General features: G+C 41.6%; 1 protein-coding gene across 3 annotated transcripts in view; it reads right to left on the reverse strand.

Annotated features, from left to right (window-relative positions):
* Positions 1-21,649, reverse strand: part of LOC120017710 (zinc transporter 6-like) — a 91,205-nt gene that overhangs the window by 45,890 nt on the left and 23,666 nt on the right. For 2 of the 3 annotated variants that reach the window (XM_038960655.1, XM_038960653.1), the window contains exons 5-7: positions 9,326-9,368; positions 8,688-8,753; positions 3,334-3,414 (exon numbers count right to left, since the gene is read on the reverse strand). In XM_038960655.1, the coding sequence (XP_038816583.1) occupies positions 3,334-3,414; positions 8,688-8,753; positions 9,326-9,368 (190 nt within the window). The remainder of the gene's footprint in view (positions 1-3,333; positions 3,415-8,687; positions 8,754-9,325; positions 9,369-21,649) is intronic. The other variant, XM_038960654.1, reaches the window with a different exon arrangement.

Below are 21,649 nucleotides of genomic sequence, written 5' to 3' on the forward strand. Positions count from 1 at the left end.
AACCCACTTCTCTCCAGGAAAAACATCAGGGACAGACTGATATTCTGCAAAAGGTACAGGGATTGGACTGCTGAGGACTGGGGTAAAGTCATTTTCTCTGATGGATCTCCTTTCCGATTGTTTGGGGCATCCGGAAAAAAGCTTGTCCAGAGAAGACAAGGTGAGCGCTACCATCAGTCCTGTGTCATGCCAACAGTAAAGCATCCTGAGACCATTCATGTGTGGGGTTGCTTCTCAGCCAAGGGAGTGGGCTCACTCACAATTTTGCCTAAGAACACAGCCATGAATAAAGAATGGTACCAACACGTCCTCCGAGAGCAACTTCTCCCAACCATCCAGGAACAGTTTGGTGACGAACAATGCCTTTTCCAGCATGGTGGAGCACCTTGCCATAAGGCAAAAGTGATAACTAAGTGGCTCGGGGAACAAAACATCGATATTTTGGGTCCATGGCCAGGAAACTCCCCAGACCTTAATCCCATTGAGAACTTGTGGTCAATCCTCAAGGAGGCGGGTGGACAAACAAAACCCCACAAATTCTGACAAACTCCAAGCATTGATTATGCAAGAATGGGCTGCCATCAGTCAGGATGGGGCCCAGAAGTTAATTGACAGCATGCCAGGGCGGATTGCAGAGGTCTTGAAAAAGAAGGGTCAACACTGCAAATATTGACTCTTTGCATTAACTTCATGTAATTGTCAAAAAAAGCCTTTGACACTTATGAAATGCTTGTAATTATACTTCAGTATTCCATAGTAACATCTGACAAAAATATCTAAAGACACTGAAGCAGCAAACTTTGTGAAAATGAATATGTGTCATTCTCAAAAACTTCCGATGTGGCCAAAAGTTACATACACCTTAGCCAAATACATTTAAACTCAGTTTCACAATTCCTTACATTTAATCCTGGTAAAAATTCCCTGTTTTAGGTCAGTTAGGATCACCACTTTAAGAACGTGAAATGTCGAAAGAATGAGTAGAGTGATTTATTTCAGCTTTCATTTCCTTCATCACATTCCCATTGGGTCAGAAGTTTACATACACTCAATTAGTATTTGGTAGCATTGCCTTTAAATTGTTTAACTTCGGTCAAACATTTCGGGTAGCCTTCCACAAGCTTCCCACAATAAGTGAATTTTGGCCAATTCCTCCTGACAGAGCTGGTGTAACTAAGTCGGGTTTGGAGGCCTCCTTGCTCGCACACGCTTTTTCAGTTCTGCCCACACATTTTCTATAGGATTGAGGTCATGGCTTTGTGATGGCCACTCCAATACCTTGACTTTGTTGTCCTTAAGCCGTTTTGCCACAACTTTGGAAGTATGCTTGGGGTCATTGTCCATTTGGAAGACCCATTTGTGACCAAACTTTAACTTCCTGACTGATGTCTTGAGATGTTGCTTCAATATATCCACATCATGCCATCTATTTTGTGAAGTGCACCAGGCCCTCCTGCAGCAAAGCACCCCCACAATATGATGCTGCCACCCCCGTGCTTCACGGTTGGGATGGTGTTCTTCAGCTTGCAAGCCTCCCCCTTTTTCCTCCAAACAAAATGATGGTAATTATGGCCAAAGAGTTCTATTTTTGTTTTATCAGACCAGAGGACATTTCTCCAAAAAGTACGATCTTTGTCCCCATGTGCAGTTGCAAACCGTAGTCTGTCTTTTTTTTTAATGGTGGTTTTGGAGCAGTGGCTTCTTTCCTTGGTGAGCGGCATTTCAGGTTATGTCGATATAGGACTCGATTTACTGTGGATATAGATACTGTTGTACCCGTTTCTTCCAGCATCTTCACAAGGTCCTTGCTGTTGTTCTGGGATTGATTTGCACTTTTAGCACCAAAGTACGTTCATCTCTAGGAGACTGAACGTGTCTCCTTCCTGAGCGGTATGACGGCTGCGTGGTCCCATGGTGTTAATACTTTCGTACTATTGTTTGTACAGATGAACGTGGTACCTTCAGGCGTTTGGAAATTGCTCCCAATGATGTACCAGACATGTGGAGGTCTACAATTTTTTTTCTGAGGTCTTGGTTGATTTATTTTGATTTTCCCATGATGTCAAGCAAAGAGGCACTGAGTTTGAAGGTAGGCCTTGAAATACATCCACAAGTACACCTCCAATTGACTCAAATGATGTCAAGTAGCCTTTCAGAAGCTTCTAAAGCCATGACATAATTTTCTGGAATTTTCCAAGCTGTTTAAAGGCACAGTCAACTTAGTGTATGTAAACTTCTGACCCACTGGAATTGTGATACAGTGAAATAATCTGTCTGTAAACAATTGTTAGAAAAATTACTTGTGTCATGCACAAAGTAGATGTCCTAACCGACTTGTTAACAAACTATAGTTTTGTCAACAAGACATTTGTGGAGTGGTTGAAAAACAAGTTTTAATGATTTCAACCTAAGTGTATGTAAACTTCGACTTCAACTGTATATATGGACACTTTAGTGCCAAAAATAAGGGGTTATATGATATTCCTGATCTTTCTTATATCTTTGACACTTCAGAACAAACTGCCTTTTTATTTTTTGGGAGGACTAACTGTTCCATGTAGTGAATCTGTTATTCAATGCGTTTGTATGGGCTAATTGTAGTAAGGCCCAATTTCTTTATACTTCAGGTAGTATTAAAATTCAAAATCAAATTGCTAAATGTTCCTTGGTAGGACCTTTTAAAAACAATTCCATATACCTTAGTAGAACCCTCCAACGTGTTAGACAGGGCTTAGACTCTTATGGATTAAGTAACCTTCTGTCTTATGTAACCATACCAAACGTAATATCATACTAATTTGAGTGTTCCCCCCACCCGTTTCTCTCTCTCTGAATGACGGAAGCCTTGTTACACACGTGCTTGACATGTTGTTTGGCAGCCATGTGAAAGAGACAGTGTAACGTCATCTCTCCCCTCCTCTACCCTGCAGAGACGTGACCGCTAGATAAACCCTGCCTTCTCTAATGGGTGCTTCAGGTTGAGGTGTGGACATAAGTATGAACAAACATTCCCAGTGCTGAAATGTCCTACACTCATCAACACAAACACACCCCCCCCCCCCCCGAACACACTGCACTAGCCCTACATAGAACACACATGGTTGACGTACTAGTTGGCAGCCGAGTGAAAAGAGGTAGTGACTGCGCCGTCATCAGCACTCCCCTCCCCCTCCTAAAACCTGCCTGAGCAGTGACCGCTGGATAAACCCTGGCACTGGTCGCTTTGGCCCTAGGTGTGGGCACAAGCAGACATTCCCACAGCTCTGAAATATTCAGTAGCCCCCGTCCCCCACCCCGTGTCCCAAAACAGGGGTAAACCCTGGTTCCACCTACCTCTCCTTCAGGATGAACAGAGCGCCCAGCTGCACCAGCACCGTGGAGGCAAACACAGCAAGGACCTCCAGTCGCTTAAACCTGGTGGAAAACACACACACACACACGTGAGCAATCAAACAAACGAACATAACTGAAAATACACATGACTGACATCAGAGATCATGTGCTTTGTACCATACATTTTCATTTGAGCTACTGAAAGACTACCATACCAGGATGCTTGAAAATGTTTTTTTATTTTTTATTATCACTGATCTCATTGTGTGATATGAAAATTCCAACGGACAGATAAAAATAAACATTCTGTACAACAATAACATTCTATACAGCAATAAGAGGTACATGAATATAACAACATACAACGCAGGAGTTTTGGGACTGAGTCCGTCTCTGTGTCCGTTCTGTAAGCATTAATGAAAATCCTACTGTATCCAGAACATAGAAAGTGGAACACAAAACATTTCCATAATGACTTAAAATTGCTCATCACTAGTGCTGCACTGATATGGTTCCATACATTGTAGAAGCGAGTAGTGTATAAAAGGTACACTGTTAAGTCAAGAAGTAAGACGTTTCCATCTGTAAATGTACATCATTTGGTTATTTCCTTGTCCCCATGTCAATGTTTAGTAACATGCTGTACTGGGAAAGCTGGATAGACAGAAGGGTTAGGGAGAGTTGCTCCAGTTGAAATTAGATAATCTGTCCAGTGGCTGACCCATTGTACTGGCCCAGTGAGCACATTAGGGCCAAATCAAGCTGAAAAGCAGCTTTCTATGCAACCACCACTGCTCAACACCCTAAGGTCAAAGGAAAAAAAGCAAACACACAGAGCCCTATGCCAAACAAACAGAGCTCTACCCGATAAAAACAGCTTGCATGGTGTGTCAAAGGCTGTGTGTATGAGATGATTATAAACAACACACAAACATACAAAGACTACACCGTACCGCGACTGCAGTCTGTCACGGGCAAACAAACACACGGCCATCAACACAGGTCAGGAGCTTAACCTCTAGTCTAGAGTCTAAACAGATAGTAAAACAATTGTATCTTAAGTTTGCTTTGATGTGTCTGTCCTGTATCTAAAATAAGATTTATCAGGAAATTATATATATTTTGTACCCCCTTTTATTTGGCACTAAACTACTTCCATATATATATACACTGTGTCTTCAGAAACTACACATCTTGATTTTTCCACATGTTGTTGTTGCAAAGTGGGATTAAAATGGATTTAATTGTCATTGTCAACAATCTACACAAAGTTAATGTCAAAGTGGAAGAAAATTTCTAACATTCCTTTTTTTATTAAATGGAGGGAAAAAAACTCATTTTTCTTCGATAAGTATTCAACGCCCTGAGTTAATACATTTTATAGTCACCTTCGGCAGCGATTACAGCTGTGAGTCTTTCTGGGGAAATCGAAGATCTTTCAAAAACCTGGACTGTACAATAATTGCCCATTATACCTTAAATTCTCCAAGCTCTGTCAAGTTGGTTGTTGATCATTGCTAGATAGCCATTTTCAAGTATTGCCACAGATTTTCAAGTATTGCCACAGATTTTCAACACCATTTAAATCAAAACTGTAACTAGGCCACTCAGGAACATTCAATGTCATCTTGGTAAGTAATTCCAGTGTATATTTGCTTCGTGTTTTAGGTTATTATCCTTGCCGATGACAAGCATACCCATAACATGATGCAGCCATCACCATGATTAAAAATATTAAGAGAGTGGTGTTGTGTTGGATTTGCCCCAAACATAATGCTTTGTATTTAGGGCAAAAAGTTTTTTTTGCACTATTACTTTAGTGCCTTAAAACAGGATGCATGTTTTGGAATTTTTATTCTGTACAGGCTTCCTTCTTTTCACTTTGTAGTTACTCCACAATACTAACCTAAATGACAATGTTGATTCATCCTCAGTTTTCACCTACAATGCATTTGTTAAGTATTCAGACACCCTTCTCTTTTCCAAATATTGTTAAGTTACAGCCTTATTCTAAAATAGATTAAATAAATAAAAATATATAAAATCGACATACAATACCCCATAATGACAAAATGAAAACAGGTTTTTAGAAACAGTTGCAAATTTATTACAAATAAAATAGAAAAACCTTATTTACATACGTATTCAGACCTTTTGCTATGAGAAATTTAGCTCAAGTGCATCCTGTTACCATTAATCATCCTTGAGATGTTTCTACAACTTGATTGGAGTTCACCTGTGGTAAATTCAATTGATTGGACATGATTTGGAAAGGGGCACACCTGTCTATATAAGGTCCCACAGTTGACAATGCATGTCAGAGCAAAAACCAAGCCATGAGGTGGAAGGAATTTTCCATAGAGTTCCGAGACAGGATTGTGTCGAGGCACAGATCTGGGGAAGGGTACCAAAAAACATCTGCAGCATTGAAGGTCCCCAAGAACACAGTGGCTTCCATCATTCTTAAATGGAAGAAGTTGGGAACCATCAAGACTCCTCCTCAAGCTCTCCGCCCGGCCAAACTGCGCAATCGGGGGACAAGGGCCTTGGTCAGGTAGGTGACCAAGAACCCAATGGTCACTGACAGAGCTCCAGAGTTCCTCTGTGGAGATGGGAGAACCTTCCAGAAGGACAACTATCTCTGCAGCACTCCACCAATCAGGTCTTTATGGTAGAGTGGCCAGACGGAAGCCACTTCTCAGTAAAAGGCACGACAGCCCACTTGGTGTTTGCCAAAAGGCACCTAAAGGACTCTCAGACCATGAGAAACAAGATTCACTGGTCTGATGAAACCAAGATTGAACTCTTTGGCCTGAATGCCAAGTGTCACGTCTGGAGGAAACCTGGCACCATCCCTATGGTGAGCATGCTGGTGGCAGCATCATGCTGTGGGGATGTTATTCAGAGGCAGGGAGTGGGAGACGAGTCAAAATCGAGGGAAAGATGAATGGAGCAAAGTACAGAGATCCTTGATGAAAACCTGCTCCAGAGCGCTCAGGACCTCAGACTGGGGCGAAGGTTCACCTTCCAACAGGACAATGACCCTAAATCACACAGCCAAGACAATGCAGGAGTGGATTCGGGACAAGTCTCTGAATGTCCTTGAGTGGCCCAGCCAGAGCCCGGACTAGAACCCGATTAAACATCTCTGGAGAGATCTGAAAATAGCTGTGCAGCGACGCTCCCCATCCAACCTGACAGAGCTTGAGAGGATCTGCAGAGAAGAATGGGAGAAACTCCCCAAATACAGGTGTGCCAAGCTTGTAGCGTCCTACCCAAGAAGAATCAAGGCCGTAAGCACTGCCAAAGGTGCTCCAACAAAGTACTGAGTAAAGGGTCTGAATACTTATGTAAATGTTATACTTGAATTTATTATTTTATACATTTGGAAAAAAATGTTTTTGCTTTGTCATTATGGGGGATTGTGTGTAGATTGGTAAGGGAAAACAACAAATGAATATATTTTAAAATAACGCTGTAACGTAACAAAATGTGGAAAATGTCAAGTGGTCTGAATACTTTCCAAATGCACTGTATCACGGCCATTTAACTGTGTAACTGGTTTAAAATCACCATTGGCCAAATCCCTCAACGGTTTCCTTCCTCTCCGTCAACTGAGTTAGGAAGGATGCCTGTATCTTTTTCGTCACTGGGTGGATTAATACACCATCCAAAGTGTCATGAATAAGGTCTTAATTTTTTACATTTTTTATCTACCAATAGATGACCTTCTTTCCAAAGCATTGGAAAGCCTCACTGGTCTTTGTGATTGAATCTGTGCTTGAAATTCATGTGTTTGAATAACTATCCCATAAAGAGATGGGGTAGTTAGTTCTTCAAAAATCATGTTAAACACTATTACTGCACACAGAGTGAGTCCATGCAACTTAGACTTGTTAAGCACATTTTTACACCTGAACACATTTAGGCTTGCCATAACATAGAGGCTTAACATAACATAGAATACTTATTGACTCAAGACATTTCAGCTTTTAATCTTTTATTAATTTGTAAAGATGTCTAAAACATAATTCCACTTTGACATTATGGGGCAGTGTGTGTAGATCAGTAACACACAATCTACATTTAATCCATTTTCAATTCAGGTAGTAACAACAAAATCTGGAAAAAGTATAGGGGTGTGAATACTTTCTGAAGGCACTTTACTATCATTCATTTTTAAAGCTGGGCAACCTTCAGACAAGTCCTGCGAGGCTTGTGGGCGTCCTAGAGCAAAACCACCGGCATGTACATGTTCGTGAGAGTTTCAACTTCGAATTGGGGGTTATCATATTAGCCCAAACTGTTTGGTCACTACAGACGTTTTCATGAGATTTTCAGGATGTCTCCTGGTCTGACAAACTTCCGACGCGGAAGGAGGACGCAGTAGATAGATGCAGCACATGCCAAAAAAACTGATCTCTAGCTAAAACAGACGGATATAGATGGGAAATGTTGTATTATGCTAATTCAATTTTTTCGCAGGAGCATGTCATAAATATTTATTCCAGTGCCAAAATTGACCAAAAAGTGTAAGTAGGATAGTTTTGGTCATAAAGTCAGTATATTCCAAAACTGGGTTTTGTGAGATGTGTAACTGAAAATGTCACTTAATATCATGGTTGGGTTCTGATTTCAATCCTGCCTACACAGGACCAAAGCCTGGCACAGTCTAATCCTGGCTGGCAGTAATCAAATCATCCAGATCACAGATGCCCGGTATGCTGCAGAGCACACTATCCAATCGCTCACCAGAATCAACCTACAACCCACGCATTCAATTTACAGACATCCAAACTAACCATTAGTACGCAGCACCTCAAAGTTGTTTAAACAATCCATACACAAGACAATGTTATGTTGAAAAAACAAGTTGCTTTTTATAAACGGCTTGGGTTTTCTCCAACTCAAACATCCTCACATTCATGAACTCACGTTAGAATCACAAACACCAAATTTATCAAAGACAACTACATCTAGAAAGCAGGAAATGCAGTATTCCCTGACCAATCATGTTCACGTTGTCCTGCTGCCTCTCCCGGTTGCTGAAGGGGGACAAACATTACTGCCAGGATATGATATAGCGAACATAACACCCATATTGAACCACACAATTCAAATTTTTCTTGATGAGTACCAGAAATGCCCAGGAGGAATTGGTAAGTTTAGCCCCTCCTTAAACAACCTAAGATGTGTGGGAATGTAAGTGTTGTATCACATACAGTACATTAAAGCGTACACCAAAAAAATCCAGTAGACATTAATAAATCAATACAAGTCAATGGAAACATGATCATCAAATGACTCATTTTAGAAAACAGGCCACTGTAGAATCAGTATGCTAATGGACGTACCCAAACGAGAAGAGCTGACTAGGCTTCTTCATGGCCACCCAGGAACTCAGCAGACAGGTGATCAGACTGTAGGCCAACAGGTACACATACATTACCAGTCAAAAGTTTGGACACACCTACTCATTCAAGGGTTTTCTTTATTTTTACTATTTTCTACATTGTAGAATAATAGCGAAGACATCAAAACTATAAAATAACACATATGGAATCATATAGTAACCAAAAAATATATTTTAGATTTTAAGATTCTTGGTGGTTAGAGAATGTCAAGACTTTGCAAAGCTGTCATCAAGGCAAAGGGTGGCTACTTTGAAGAATCTCACATTTATTTTGATTTGTATAACACTTTTTTTTGGTTACTACATGATTCCATGTGTTATTTCATAGTTTTGATGTCTTCACTATTATTCTACAATGTAGAAAATAGTACAAATGTACAAAAACCCTTGAATGAGTAGGTGTCCAAACTTTTGACTGGTACTGTAAATCATCATGACTAACAACACCTCAACACAAGCAATTGCACTCTAGTAAAAAGAGCTCAACACAAGTGTTAGGTACAATATTTAGCTTAGTGTAAAACTTCTTTAGACAGTGCTGATAAAACATGATGCTCCCCAGGATGCCCATTTACTCACCTGAAGAGATCGAAGATGGTGAGGTATGTGTATGCTGTTAAGGCTGAAATGACAGAGAAAAAGATGATCAGTGAGTGCTATATATTACTTGAATTGATTCTAATAGAAATTAAGCAAACACTCTTTTGCTCTGTAAAAGTTATTGTAATATGTATGAAGGAGATAGCGGCGATACACCAGTTTAATTCATATAGACTATATTGATGAGATGAATCGCAATTGAATAGAGCCTGCCCTACTGTCAATCAACAAGACAAATGTTCTATGATGATAAATCAGCTGCAATACAACCTTAGTGTACCAGCCATTTCAGACAAAAATATAAATATCCTTTGGTTGCCAAGGATTCCCTCCCCCAAAACTGTGCCATTCCTGTCCAGTAGAGATGACAGTGTAGCTGTCGTGTCTGAGCTAAGATGCCAACTCCCACGCATATACACAGACACAGCCTGTCATTGTTAATAGATTCAGTGAGCAAGCCTGACCCAGTATCAAGCCTCCTACTGCTTCCCAATGTATCTAGACTTTAAAACACGGAGTAGTGCCGTGCCATTCTCACAGTCAAACTCCCCAGCTCTAGGGGGCAGTGTAGAGCAGAAGTAGGCTAGAGGACCAGGAGGCAACAGAGGTGGAGGCAGTGATAGCGCCGACCTGCAAACCCAGCTTTATGTAAGCTGGATATGATGGAGGAGATTAGCAAAGCTTTGCATGGAGAGGAACATTTTGTTTTCACACTGCTCTACCATGTTGCCCAAACTGAGGTGATGTAATTCAGGATACACGCCGACCATTAGCCGTTGGCCCAGGGGATCTATCGGACTGATTGAGCTTGGTTTGTGCTGTACCTACCACGCCACCATGGTTACGGCTCAGCACTCTGCATCACCGCCAGAGCACACAGAAATATACAGTGGGGTCAGAAATAATTGATTCCCTTGATAAAGATGAGCAAAAATTACTAAAATAAATAATTCAAATACTGAGCTATAATGTATGAAAAAAATATGAAATTATATTATACTAATACAATTGCTCAGAGAAAGATATTTAACTAGTAATAATAATTTCTCAAAAAAGTAGAGGTCAAAATTGACACCCCTGTTTTCAATACATCACCTTGCGAGGTTACACTAAGCCTTTTTCTAAAATGTTTTATGCTAACTGGAGAACCCATTGGGAAGGATCTTAGACCATTCCTACATACAGAATCTTTCCATATCCTTCGTCTGCACTTATGGGCTGCCCTCTAATATTAAACCAAAGGATTTCAAAGGGAGTCCAGAGACAGATAGCCATTGCAAAATGTTGATTTTGTGGCAAACTAACCATTTCTTTGTGGATTTTGAGGGTTATGGTCTTGCTGGAAGGTCTACTTGCAGCCAAGTTTCAGCCTCCTGGCAGAGGCAACCAGGTTGTTGACAAATTCCCCAGGACCAGCGCAAGCAGAATAGCCCCATAACATCAAAGATCCACCACCTTATTTTACAGTATGTATGGGGTTATTTTCTGCTTATACATTCTCATTTAGAGCTCTTTGGCCAGGCATACCAGTGGAGGGTTTGTTGCCAAAATGAGAATGCATGAGCAGAAAAGAACCCCATACCTAGTGTAAAATATGGTGGTGGCTCTGACGTTATGGGGCTATTTTGCTGAGAAATTGTATCATAAAATTTCTTTTTTTTGGATCATACAATATAGTTCAGTATTTAAATAATTGATTTTATACAGTCATTATCCCATATAGCCTTTCAACCGTGACCCAATCCTATAAATCCACTGTGGTGGTACAGGTGTCTCATCTTTAGGTGTTAATCATGTGAATGTACTATAACATCAGGGAGGACACAGGCTAGACTGGCCCATTGGTAAATGAATGATCAAATCAGATAAGCCCTGGAGCAGAGCCTTGCTATTCACTCTCAAAGATTAGAAGATTGACAATGTTTACCAAAACAAAACAGGATGATATTTGTCATCAGGAAACGTCAGCTCAGTGTTTTTACATCAATCACACAGTGTATTCACCACACACTGCATCTGTTAGGACACATATCCTACCCAGTAGTCTGATACATTTTAATGCTGACATGCTGACCAAACCGGCCATGTTGCAAAAAATTAATAAACACATACATGTTAATCAATAATTTCATTCAAACTGCTTGCTAGCGTCTGCATAACCAGGCGCTAAAATAGAACATGGTCCCGTCTCTTCATCTACTCATTGGTTTTTTACAAGCATATACCCACGTAGGTAATTAAAAGATGGGAGGTCCACACTCCAGTCCAGTTGGTGGCTGTAATGCACCTTAAGTTGGTTGCCAACCGCCATATAAAATCCACAGGAGGATGAATGAGAGATGAATCAAAGAAAATAAAAAATAACTAGGTTTCCCCTTTTTATCAATTTATTATTATATTTTTTTACAGGGACAATGCACATTAATCAACATTTCAGTAAAAGTGCTGGTTTTAGCCAGCCGGCTATTTTTCAACCGCAGTCCTGGGGCAGGTTATTAAAAACAATTACAATACAGACAAACAATGAGCAGTGAGCACATACAGAGCAACATAGGACAAGCAACATGTAGCATGCAGACAGAGAGACATAGGACAAGCAACATGTAGCATGCAGACAGAGCAACATAGGCCAAGCAACATGTAGCATGCAGACAGAGAGACATAGGACAAGCAACATGTAGCATGCAGACAGAGCAACATAGGCCAAGCAACATGTAGCATGCAGACAGAGAGACATAGGACAAGCAACATGTAGCATGCAGACAGAGAAACATAGGACAAGCAACATGTAGCATGCAGACAGAGAAACATAGGACAAGCAACATGTAGCATGCAGACAGAGAGACATAGGACAAGCAACATGTAGCATGCAGACAGAGCAGCATAGGACAAGCAACATGTAGCATGCAAACAGAGAAACATAGGACAAGCAACATATAGCATGCAGACAGAACAACATAGGACAAGCAACATGTAGCATGCAGACAGAACAACATAGGCCAAGCAACATTGTAGCATGCAAACAGAGCAATAGCACAAAAAGCAACAGTGTTTCCACACCTCACAAGCTACAGACAACATGGAAAGAAGCAATACAGTCAACTCTCATGGCAGACCTTGCGGATCTGCTGCCATGGGTTTGGGTTCTCTGTTTAACAAAAGTATTAAGTGGAGGGGGAGCCAGACCATTTGGGATCTTGAATACAAGACATGCGTCGGTGTATTGCACAAGATTTTCCCAACTCAGAAGTTCATGCTTTCTGAGGATGTAACAGTGATGATGGCTACTGGGCTTTCCATCAATCACTTTGAGAGCCTGTTTGTAGACCGACTGAATGGGTTTTAATGTTGTATAGCAAGCTTTGGCCAAACTACTCAAGCAGTATGTTAAGTGGGGGAGTGTAATAGCATTGAAGTACAGTTTTGCTACCTCTGTAGTCAATTTCGTATGAATCGGAAATTAGCTAGCTTGAACTTGGTCATTTTAGTTACCTTTTTAACCTGCTTTTTTAAAAAAGGGTTGAATTAAGTATGATGCCAAGGCACTTAAAATTGTATACCACCTGGAGATTCTCTCCTGACACAGACATCTGGCTCAGTAGCTTCAGTTGCCCTTTTTGTGAACAACATGCAGACCGTTTTTTATTTTTATTTTTTATTTTACATTGAGACAAACATGAGTCACTTTGTAACCTGGACCATTACAGTAGTGAGTTCTTGTGCAGCTTGTTGTTTGCTCTTTGCATGCACATACATTACCAGTCAAAATTTTAGACACACCTACTCATTCAAGAGTTTCTCTTTATTTTCACTATTTTCTACAATGTAGAATAATAGTGAAGACATAAAAACTATAACACATTTGGAATCATGTAGTAACCAAAAAAAAAGTGTTCAACAAATCGAAATATAATTTATTTTTCAGATTATTCAAAGTAGCCACCATTTGCCTTGATGACAGCTTTGCATACTCTTGGCATTCTCTCAATCAGCTTCACCTGGAATGCTTTTCCAACAGTCTTGAAGGAGTTCCCACATATGCTGAGCACTTGTTGGCTGCTTTTCCTTCACTCTGCGGCCCAACTCACCCAAAACCATCTAAATTGTGTTGAGGTCGGGTGATTGTGGAGGCCAGGTAATCTGATGCAGCACTCCATCACTCTCCTTCTTGGTCAAATAGCCCTTACACAGCCTGGAGGTGTGTTGGGTCATTGTCCTGTTGAAAAACAAATGATAGTGGGACTAAGGGCAAACCAGATGGGATGGCGTATCGCTGCAGAATGCTGTGGTAGCCATGCTGGTTAAGTGTAACTTGAATTCTAAATAAATCAGTGTCACCAGAAAAGCACCATCACACCTCCTCCTCCATGCTTCACGGTGGGAACCACACATGCGGAGATCATTCGTTTACCTACTCTGCATCTCACAAAGACACGGCGGTAGGAACCAAATATCTGAAATTTGGACTCATCAGACCAAAGGACAGATTTCTACTGGTCTAATGTCCATTGCTCATGTTTCTTGGACCAAGTCTCCTCTTCTTATTGGTGTCCTTTAGTAGTGGTTTCTTTGCAGAAATCTGACCATGAAGGCCTGATTCACGCAGTCTCCTCTGAACAGTTGATGTTGAGATGTGTCTGTTACTTGAACTCTGTGAAGCATTTATTTGGGCTGCAATTTCTGAGGCTGGTAAGTCTAATGAATGTATCCTCTGCAGCAGAGGTAACTCTGGGTCTTCCTTTCCTGTAGCGGTCCTCATGAGAGCCAGTTCCATCATAGCGCTTGATGGTTTTTGCAACTGCACTTGAAGAAACTTTCAAAGATCTTGAAATTTTCCAGATTGACTGACCTTCATGTCTTAAAATAATGATGGACTGTAATTTCTCTGTTTATTTGAGCTGTTCTTGCCATAATATGGACTTGGTATTTTACCAAATAGGGCTATCTTCTGTATACCAACTGGAGGTCGACGGATTAAATCGGAATGGCCGATTAATTAGGGCCGATTTCAAGTTTTCATAATCGGAAATCGGTATTTTTGGGCGCCGATTTATTTATATTTTTTTACACCTTTATTTAATCTTTATTTAACTAGGCAAGTCAGTTAAGAACACATTCTTATTTTCAATGACGGCCTAGGAACAGATTTTTAACCTTGTCAGCTAAGGGGATCCAATCTTGCAACCTTACAGTTAACTAGTCCAATGCTCTAACACCTGATTACATTGCACTCCACGAGGAGCCTGCCTGTTAGCGAATGCAGTAAGCTAAGGTAAGTTGCTAGCTAGCATTAAACTTATTTCATAAAAAACAAACAATCAATGACTGTCATTGCTCCAATGTGTACTTAACCATAAACATCAATGCCTTTCTTAAAATCAATACACAAGTATATATTTTGAAACCTGCATATTTAGCTAAAAGAAATCCAGGTTAGCAGGCAATATTAACCAGGTGAAATTGTGTCATTTCTCTTGCGTTCATTGCACGCAGAGTCAGGGTATATGCAACAGTTTGGGCCGCCTGGCTCTTTGCGAACTAATTTGCCAGAATTTTACGTAATTATGACATAACATTGAAGGTTGTGCAATGTAACAGGAATATTTAGACTCATGGATGCCACCCCCGTTAGATAAAATACGGAACGGAATAAACTTTTTGTTTTCGAGGTGATAGTTTCCGGATTAGTCAAAGGTATATGGTTTAGAGAGAAATAGTCGACGTGTTATAATTCCTGTAATAACTTGCGGCTGAACTTGAAAGGGGTTCCTTTGTTATTTTACCGTTCATGTCTTCCATAGAGAATGTCTTGATCTACTTCAAATAAGGTATGTGTTTCTTGCAGGCTTAAACCGCCTCGGCGTTTTGATACCCGTGTAAATCTCACTAGGATAAGGTAACGTTTGTCAACATATTTTCATAAATCCACTCTACAAAAAAAAATGATCTTCGCTTATATTTAGCCAATATTGATCAGAGTTACCTTGTCCTATGGATATCTACACAGTTATAAAATTGGCAAGGTGGTGTAAGCCTACACGAAACACAGACCTTATTTTAAGTGAATCTAAAAAATATCCTATGGAATAAATGAAGGAACCGCTTTTCAGATTTTGCTAGGTGTCATGTGAATGAAGACTCGCACTTTGGTCGTCAATTCTTACCATGCCCATTATTAAAATAGGATTTCCTGCATATAGAAATTAGGGTTAGGGTTAATTTTTGTTTTCAACATTCATCACAGGTAACTTAAACTCTATTTTTATTCAAACAGTTGAGAGTATTTGTCTCCTAAGCAGACTCTTCAGTATCATTTTCACTTCAGAGCTGTGTGTGTGTGTGTATTTATGTATTATATTAAGTTAAAATAAGTGTTCATTGTTCATTCAGTATTGTTGCAATTGTCATTATTACAAAAATGTGTGTCTGAATACACACATATTATAAACACACATATACACACACACATAAAAAAAATACATTTTTATTTTATTATTATTTATTTAAAATCGGCCGATTAATTGGTATCGGCTTTTTTTGTCCTCCAATAATCGGTATCGGCGTTGAAAAATCATAATCGGTCGACCTCTAATACCAACCCTACCTTGTCAAAACACAACTGATTGGCTCAAACGCATTAAGAAGGAAAGAAATTCCACAAATAAACTTTTGACAAGGCACACCTGTTAATTGAAATGCATTCCTGATGAGTACCTCATGAAGCTGGTTGAGAGAATGCCAAGAGTGTGGAAAGCTGTCATCAATGCAAAGGGTGGCTACTTTGAAGAATCTCAAATATATTTGATTTGTTTAACACTTTTTTGGTTAATACATGATTCCATGTGTAATTTCATAGTGTTGATTTCATCACAATTTTTCTACAATGTAAAAAATAGAAAAATAAAAACCTGGAATGAGTAGGTATCACTGTATCATTTGCATACATTTGAACTTCAGACCCAGTACAGACAGAAGGCAGATCATTAATGTACAAGCTGAACAGGAGGGGCCCCAGTATTGACCCTTGGGGCACACCCACATCATAGCTTAGAGTGGGAGATAGCACTATACCCACTGGGTTCTGCCCACTGGGTTCTGCCTTCAAGGTATGATTTCATCCATCATGGCATCAGGGGAAAAGTTGAACTTGGACAGTTTTGTGATGAGAACCTCATGGTTAACAGTATCCAAAGCTTTCCCTAAGTCTAGAAATACAGCCCCAACAATGCCCCCTTTGTCCATCTTGGACACATTTTCCAGAAGAAAGCAGTTGGCCGTTTCTGTGGAGTGTTTTGCTCTGAAGCCAAACTGCATGTAGTATAATGTGAAGGGGCTGTTGTCGAGGTGGGCAGTCAGTTGCTCTGCTACACACTTTTCAGCAACCTTCAACACCACAGGTAGTATACTAATGGGCCTGTAGTTACTCACTTCAGCAGGGTCACCTGATTTAAAGATGGCCGTTATGGTCAACATCAGGACCCTTGGAAATAATACCCCCTGACCAACAGACCTGTTGGTGACCTTAGTAATGGGGCCAATGAGTGACTCTTTGTAGTTTTTAAGAAAGGTAGAGTCCAGCCCAAACACATCTTTGGCTTTAGTGTTCTTTAGTGAGATAATCCCCTTGTTCACCTCTGACTCAGAAACCTCCCTTATGATGAAGACTGGGTGAGTGTCATTCACTAGCGCTGAGCCCAAGAAACCAGTGGAGGGGTTCTGTGTCAGTACTTTAACAGTCAACAAAGCAGGAATTGAAGGCGGTTGCTATTTTGACTGCATCCTGTGTTAGACTGTCATTCACATTAATTTCTAGCCTTTTTGCAGTGTTACTACAGTCTTTCCCTGTTAATTTTATCTTCTCCCAGATCAATTTAGAATTTCCCTTTGCTTCACCAATCATGTTGATAAAAAACGTTTGCCTTGGCCTGTCTGATTTCTTTCATCACCTTATTTCTCAACATGGTAAATCTACGTCTGTCATACTGTAATTAGGGCTTTAGAGCATGATCTCGTTCTTTCATCCGTCTCCATTATTTCTCCATATAGCCAAGGAAGAGCAGTCTTTTGGCCAGGTTTAGATGATTTTCTTTAGGAGGCCATTTATTGTAGTCCTGATTGTGGATAGAAAAACCTGACTATCAGCTTCCACATCTGTATAGGACAAGAGATCATTCCAGGTAATTCCTTTAATTGCATTTTCAAAATAATTGAATTCACTCTTAGAAAGCCTGAGCAGCTCAGAACACCTAACAGTAGAGGTTAAACCTGTTCTTGGAAAGCTTTATGGCTATAAGTGTCAGATTATGATTACAGGCCAGTAACCATATTGAATGATTTAGTCACTCTCTCGTTTATTACTGAACACCAGATCAACTTTCGACCTTACACTAGCTGTGTAAGGTCAAAGGTATTCGTGAGGGTTTTGCTACAAATCTTGTCTTGATAATGAATGTTAAAATCTCCCATTAAGATGACCTCTTTCCCAAAATCACATTTCTTAAGCATGTTATTAAATTGATCAAAGAACACACGTTTGGTGGAAGGTGGTCTATACATTCCAATAAGGGTAAAATACATTTGGGGAGACAGTAGCATTTAGGCCTATACATTCTAGTTTATTATCACATGACCACTCAATTTGTTTACATCGGATATGTTCTTTAATGTAAATCATCAGACCCCCTCATCTTCCTTCAATCCTGTCTCTCTTGAAAACATTGTAGCCAGGCACAATCAAAGCAGCTGATGGAGTTTTTATGGAGCCATGTCTCTGAAAGGCAGTCAAGGTTGGAGTCTGAGAAGATGAATTTGATAATTTCCTGGAATGACACCGCAAATGTTCAAATGCCCCCCTAGTAGTCCCTTGGGCTTAGCTCGTGGGTCCCAGATGACTCAAGAGTGAATGACACATCGAAAATTTTACTGTTTTCACTGTTTTCTGGAAGCTGGGTTTAGGCCGTTTTGATTAGGGGCAGTTCGGTACTGCAATTAACTATCCCTTCCGCTTGCACTGGATGCAGGGAACTAATTAAAACAGCTTGCGTGCCGAGAGCAGAGTCAAGGATCGCATATAGCGACTTGGATATGTTTGGAGAGTTACATTTCATCTTCGAGCTGGGTGACTTGAGAGAAACCATTAAAGCATAGCAATCACCCACCTCCGCGGCCATCCACTGCTCCCCACTCCGATGAGTATCGATGGCTAGGTGATGTTAGGCCCAGGGTTGAGTTGCACATCCCCGGAGAGCAGGAGGCTAGTGAACAAGTAGTTTAGCAGTTTCCGATAGATGTTAGACTTGCGTCTGTTACTCCTAAGCGATTCAGTCAAATAGGGATCAAAGTAGATTTGGCCATTATTCAGAACATGATGGTACACTGTGTACTGTCCGCTCCCATGGAACGATGAACCAATCGTTAATTTCTTACATTTGTACCCCAGGTAATCTGTATGTAATGAAACCTAAGTCGGGAGGAACTACTGAATATAAGAACAACGTCAACTCACCATCATTACGACCAGGAATATGACTTCCCCGAAGCGGATCCTGTGTTTTGCCTTCCACCCAGGACAATGGATCTGATCCCAGCCGGCGAACCTAAACAACGTCGCCGTAAAAGGGGCAAACGAAGCGGTCTTCTGGTCAGGCTCCGGAGACGGGCACATCGCGCACCACTCCCTAGCATACTACTCGCCAATGTCCAGTCTCTTGACAACAAGGTTGATGAAATCCGAGCAAGGGTTGCCTTTCAGGGAGACATCAGAGACTGTAACGTTCTTTGCTTCATGGAAACATGGCTCACTCGAGAGACGCTATCGGAGTCGATGCAGCCAGCTGGTTTCTTCACGCATCGCGCCGACAGAAACAAGCATCTTTCTGGTAAGAAGAGGGGCGGGGGGGTATGCCTTATGATCACACCATGTTTCGTTAATCATAACAACATACAGGAACTCAAGTCCTTCTGTTCACCTGACTTAGAATTCCTCACAATCAATGTCGACCGCATTATCTACCAAGGGAATTATCTTCGATTATAATCACAGCCGTATATATTCCCCCCCCCAAGCAGACACATCGATGGCCCTGAACGAACTTTATTTGACTCTATGTAAACTGGAAACCACATATCCTGAGGCTGCATTCATTGTAGCTGGGGATTTTAGGCTAATCTGAAATTTTAGGCAAATTTTCAGGCTAATCTGAAAACAAGACTCGCTAAATTCTATCAGCATATCAATTGCGCAACCAGGGCTGGTAAAACCCTGGATCATTGTTATTCTAACTTCCGCGACGCATATAAGGCCTTCCCCCGCCCTCCTTTCGGAAAAGCTGACCACGACTCCATTTTGTTACTTCCAGCCTACAGAAAGAAACTAAAACAAGAAGCTCCCGCACTCAGGTCTGTTCAACGCTGGTCCGACCAATCTGATTCCAAGCTTCAAGCCTGATTCGATCACGTGGTTTGTAATATGTTCCGCATTGCGTCCAACAACAACATTGACGAATACGCTGATTCGGTGAGCGAGTTCATTAGAAAGTGCATCGGCGATGTCGTACCCACAGCAACTATTAAGACATTCCCAAACCAGAAACCGTGGATTGATGGTAGCATTTGCGTGAAACTGAAAGCGCGAACCACTGCTTTTAACCAGGGCAAGGTGACCGGAAACATGACCGAATACAAACAGTGTAGCTATTCCCTAAGCAAGGCAATCAAACAAGCTAAGCTTCAGTATAGAGACAAAGTAGAGTTGCAATTCAACGGCTCAGACACAAGAGGTATGTGGCAGGGTCTACAGTCAATCACGTATTACAAAAAGAGAACCAGCCCCGTCGCAGACCAGGATGTCTTGCTCCCAGACAGACTAAATAACTTCTTTGCTCGCTTTGAGGACAATACAGTGCCACGGCCCGCTACCAAAACCTGCGGACTCTCCTTCACTGCAGCCGACGTGAGTAAAACATTTAAACGTGTTAACCCTCGCAAGGCTGCAGGCCCAGACGGCATCCCCAGCCGCGTCCTCAGAGCATGCGCAGACCAGCTGGCTGGTGTGTTTACGGACATATTCAATCAATCCTTATCCCAGTCTGCTGTTCCCACATGCTTCAAGAGGGCCACCATTGTTCCTGTTCCCAAGAAAGCTAAGGTAACTGAGCTAAATGACTAACGCCCCATAGCACTCACTTCCGTCATCATGAAGTGCTTTGATAGACTAGTCAAGGACCATATCACCTCCACCCTACCTGACACCCTAGACCCACTCCAATTTGCTTACCGCCCCAATAGGTCCACAGACGACGCAATCGCAACCACACTGCCCTAACCCATCTGGACAAGAGGAATACCTATGTGAGAATGCTGTTCATCGACTACAGCTCAGCATTTAACACCATAGTACCCTCCAAACTCGTCATCAAGCTGTGCAACTGTGTACTGGACTTCCTGATGGGCCGCCCCCAGGTGGTGAGGGTAGGTCACAACATCTCCACCCCGCTGATCCTCAACACTGGGGCCCCACAAGGGTGTGTTCTGAGCCCTCTCCTGTACTCCCTGTTCACCCACGACTGAGGGGCCATGCACGCCTCCAACTCAATTATCAAGTTTGCGGACGACACTACGGTGGTAGGCTTGATTACCAACAACGACGAGACTGCCTACAGGGAGGAGGTGAGGGCCCTCGGAGTGTGGTGTCAGGAAAATAACCTCTAACTCAATGTCCACAAAACAAAGGAGATGATTGTGGACTTCAGGAAACAGCAGAGTGAGCACCCCCCTATCCACATCGACGGGACAGTAGTGGAGAGGGTAGTAAGTTTTAAGTTCCTCTGCGTACACATCACGGACAAACTGAATTGGTCCACCCACACAGACAGCGTTGTGAAGAAGGCGCAGCAGCGCCTCTTCAATCTCAGGAGGCTGAAGAAATTCGGCTTGTCACCAAAAGCACTCACAAACTTCTACAGATGCACAATCGAGAGCATCCTGTCGGGCTGTATCACTGCCTGGTACGGCAACTGCTCCGCCCACAACCGTAAGGCTCTCCAGAGGGTAGTGAGGTCTGCACAACGCATCACTGGGGGCAAACTACCTGCCCTCCAGGACACCTACACCACCAGATGTCACAGGAAGGCCATAAAGATCATCAAGGACAACAACCACCCGAGCCACTGCCTGTTCACCCCGCTATCATCTAGAAGGCGAGGTCAGTACAGGTGCATCAAAGCAGGGACCGAGAGACTGAAAAACAGCTTCTATCTCAAGGCCATCAGACTGTTAAACAGCCACCACTAACATTGAGTGGCT

Source organism: Salvelinus namaycush, chromosome 22, assembly GCF_016432855.1.
Source record: "Salvelinus namaycush isolate Seneca chromosome 22, SaNama_1.0, whole genome shotgun sequence".
NCBI lineage: Eukaryota > Metazoa > Chordata > Actinopteri > Salmoniformes > Salmonidae > Salvelinus > Salvelinus namaycush.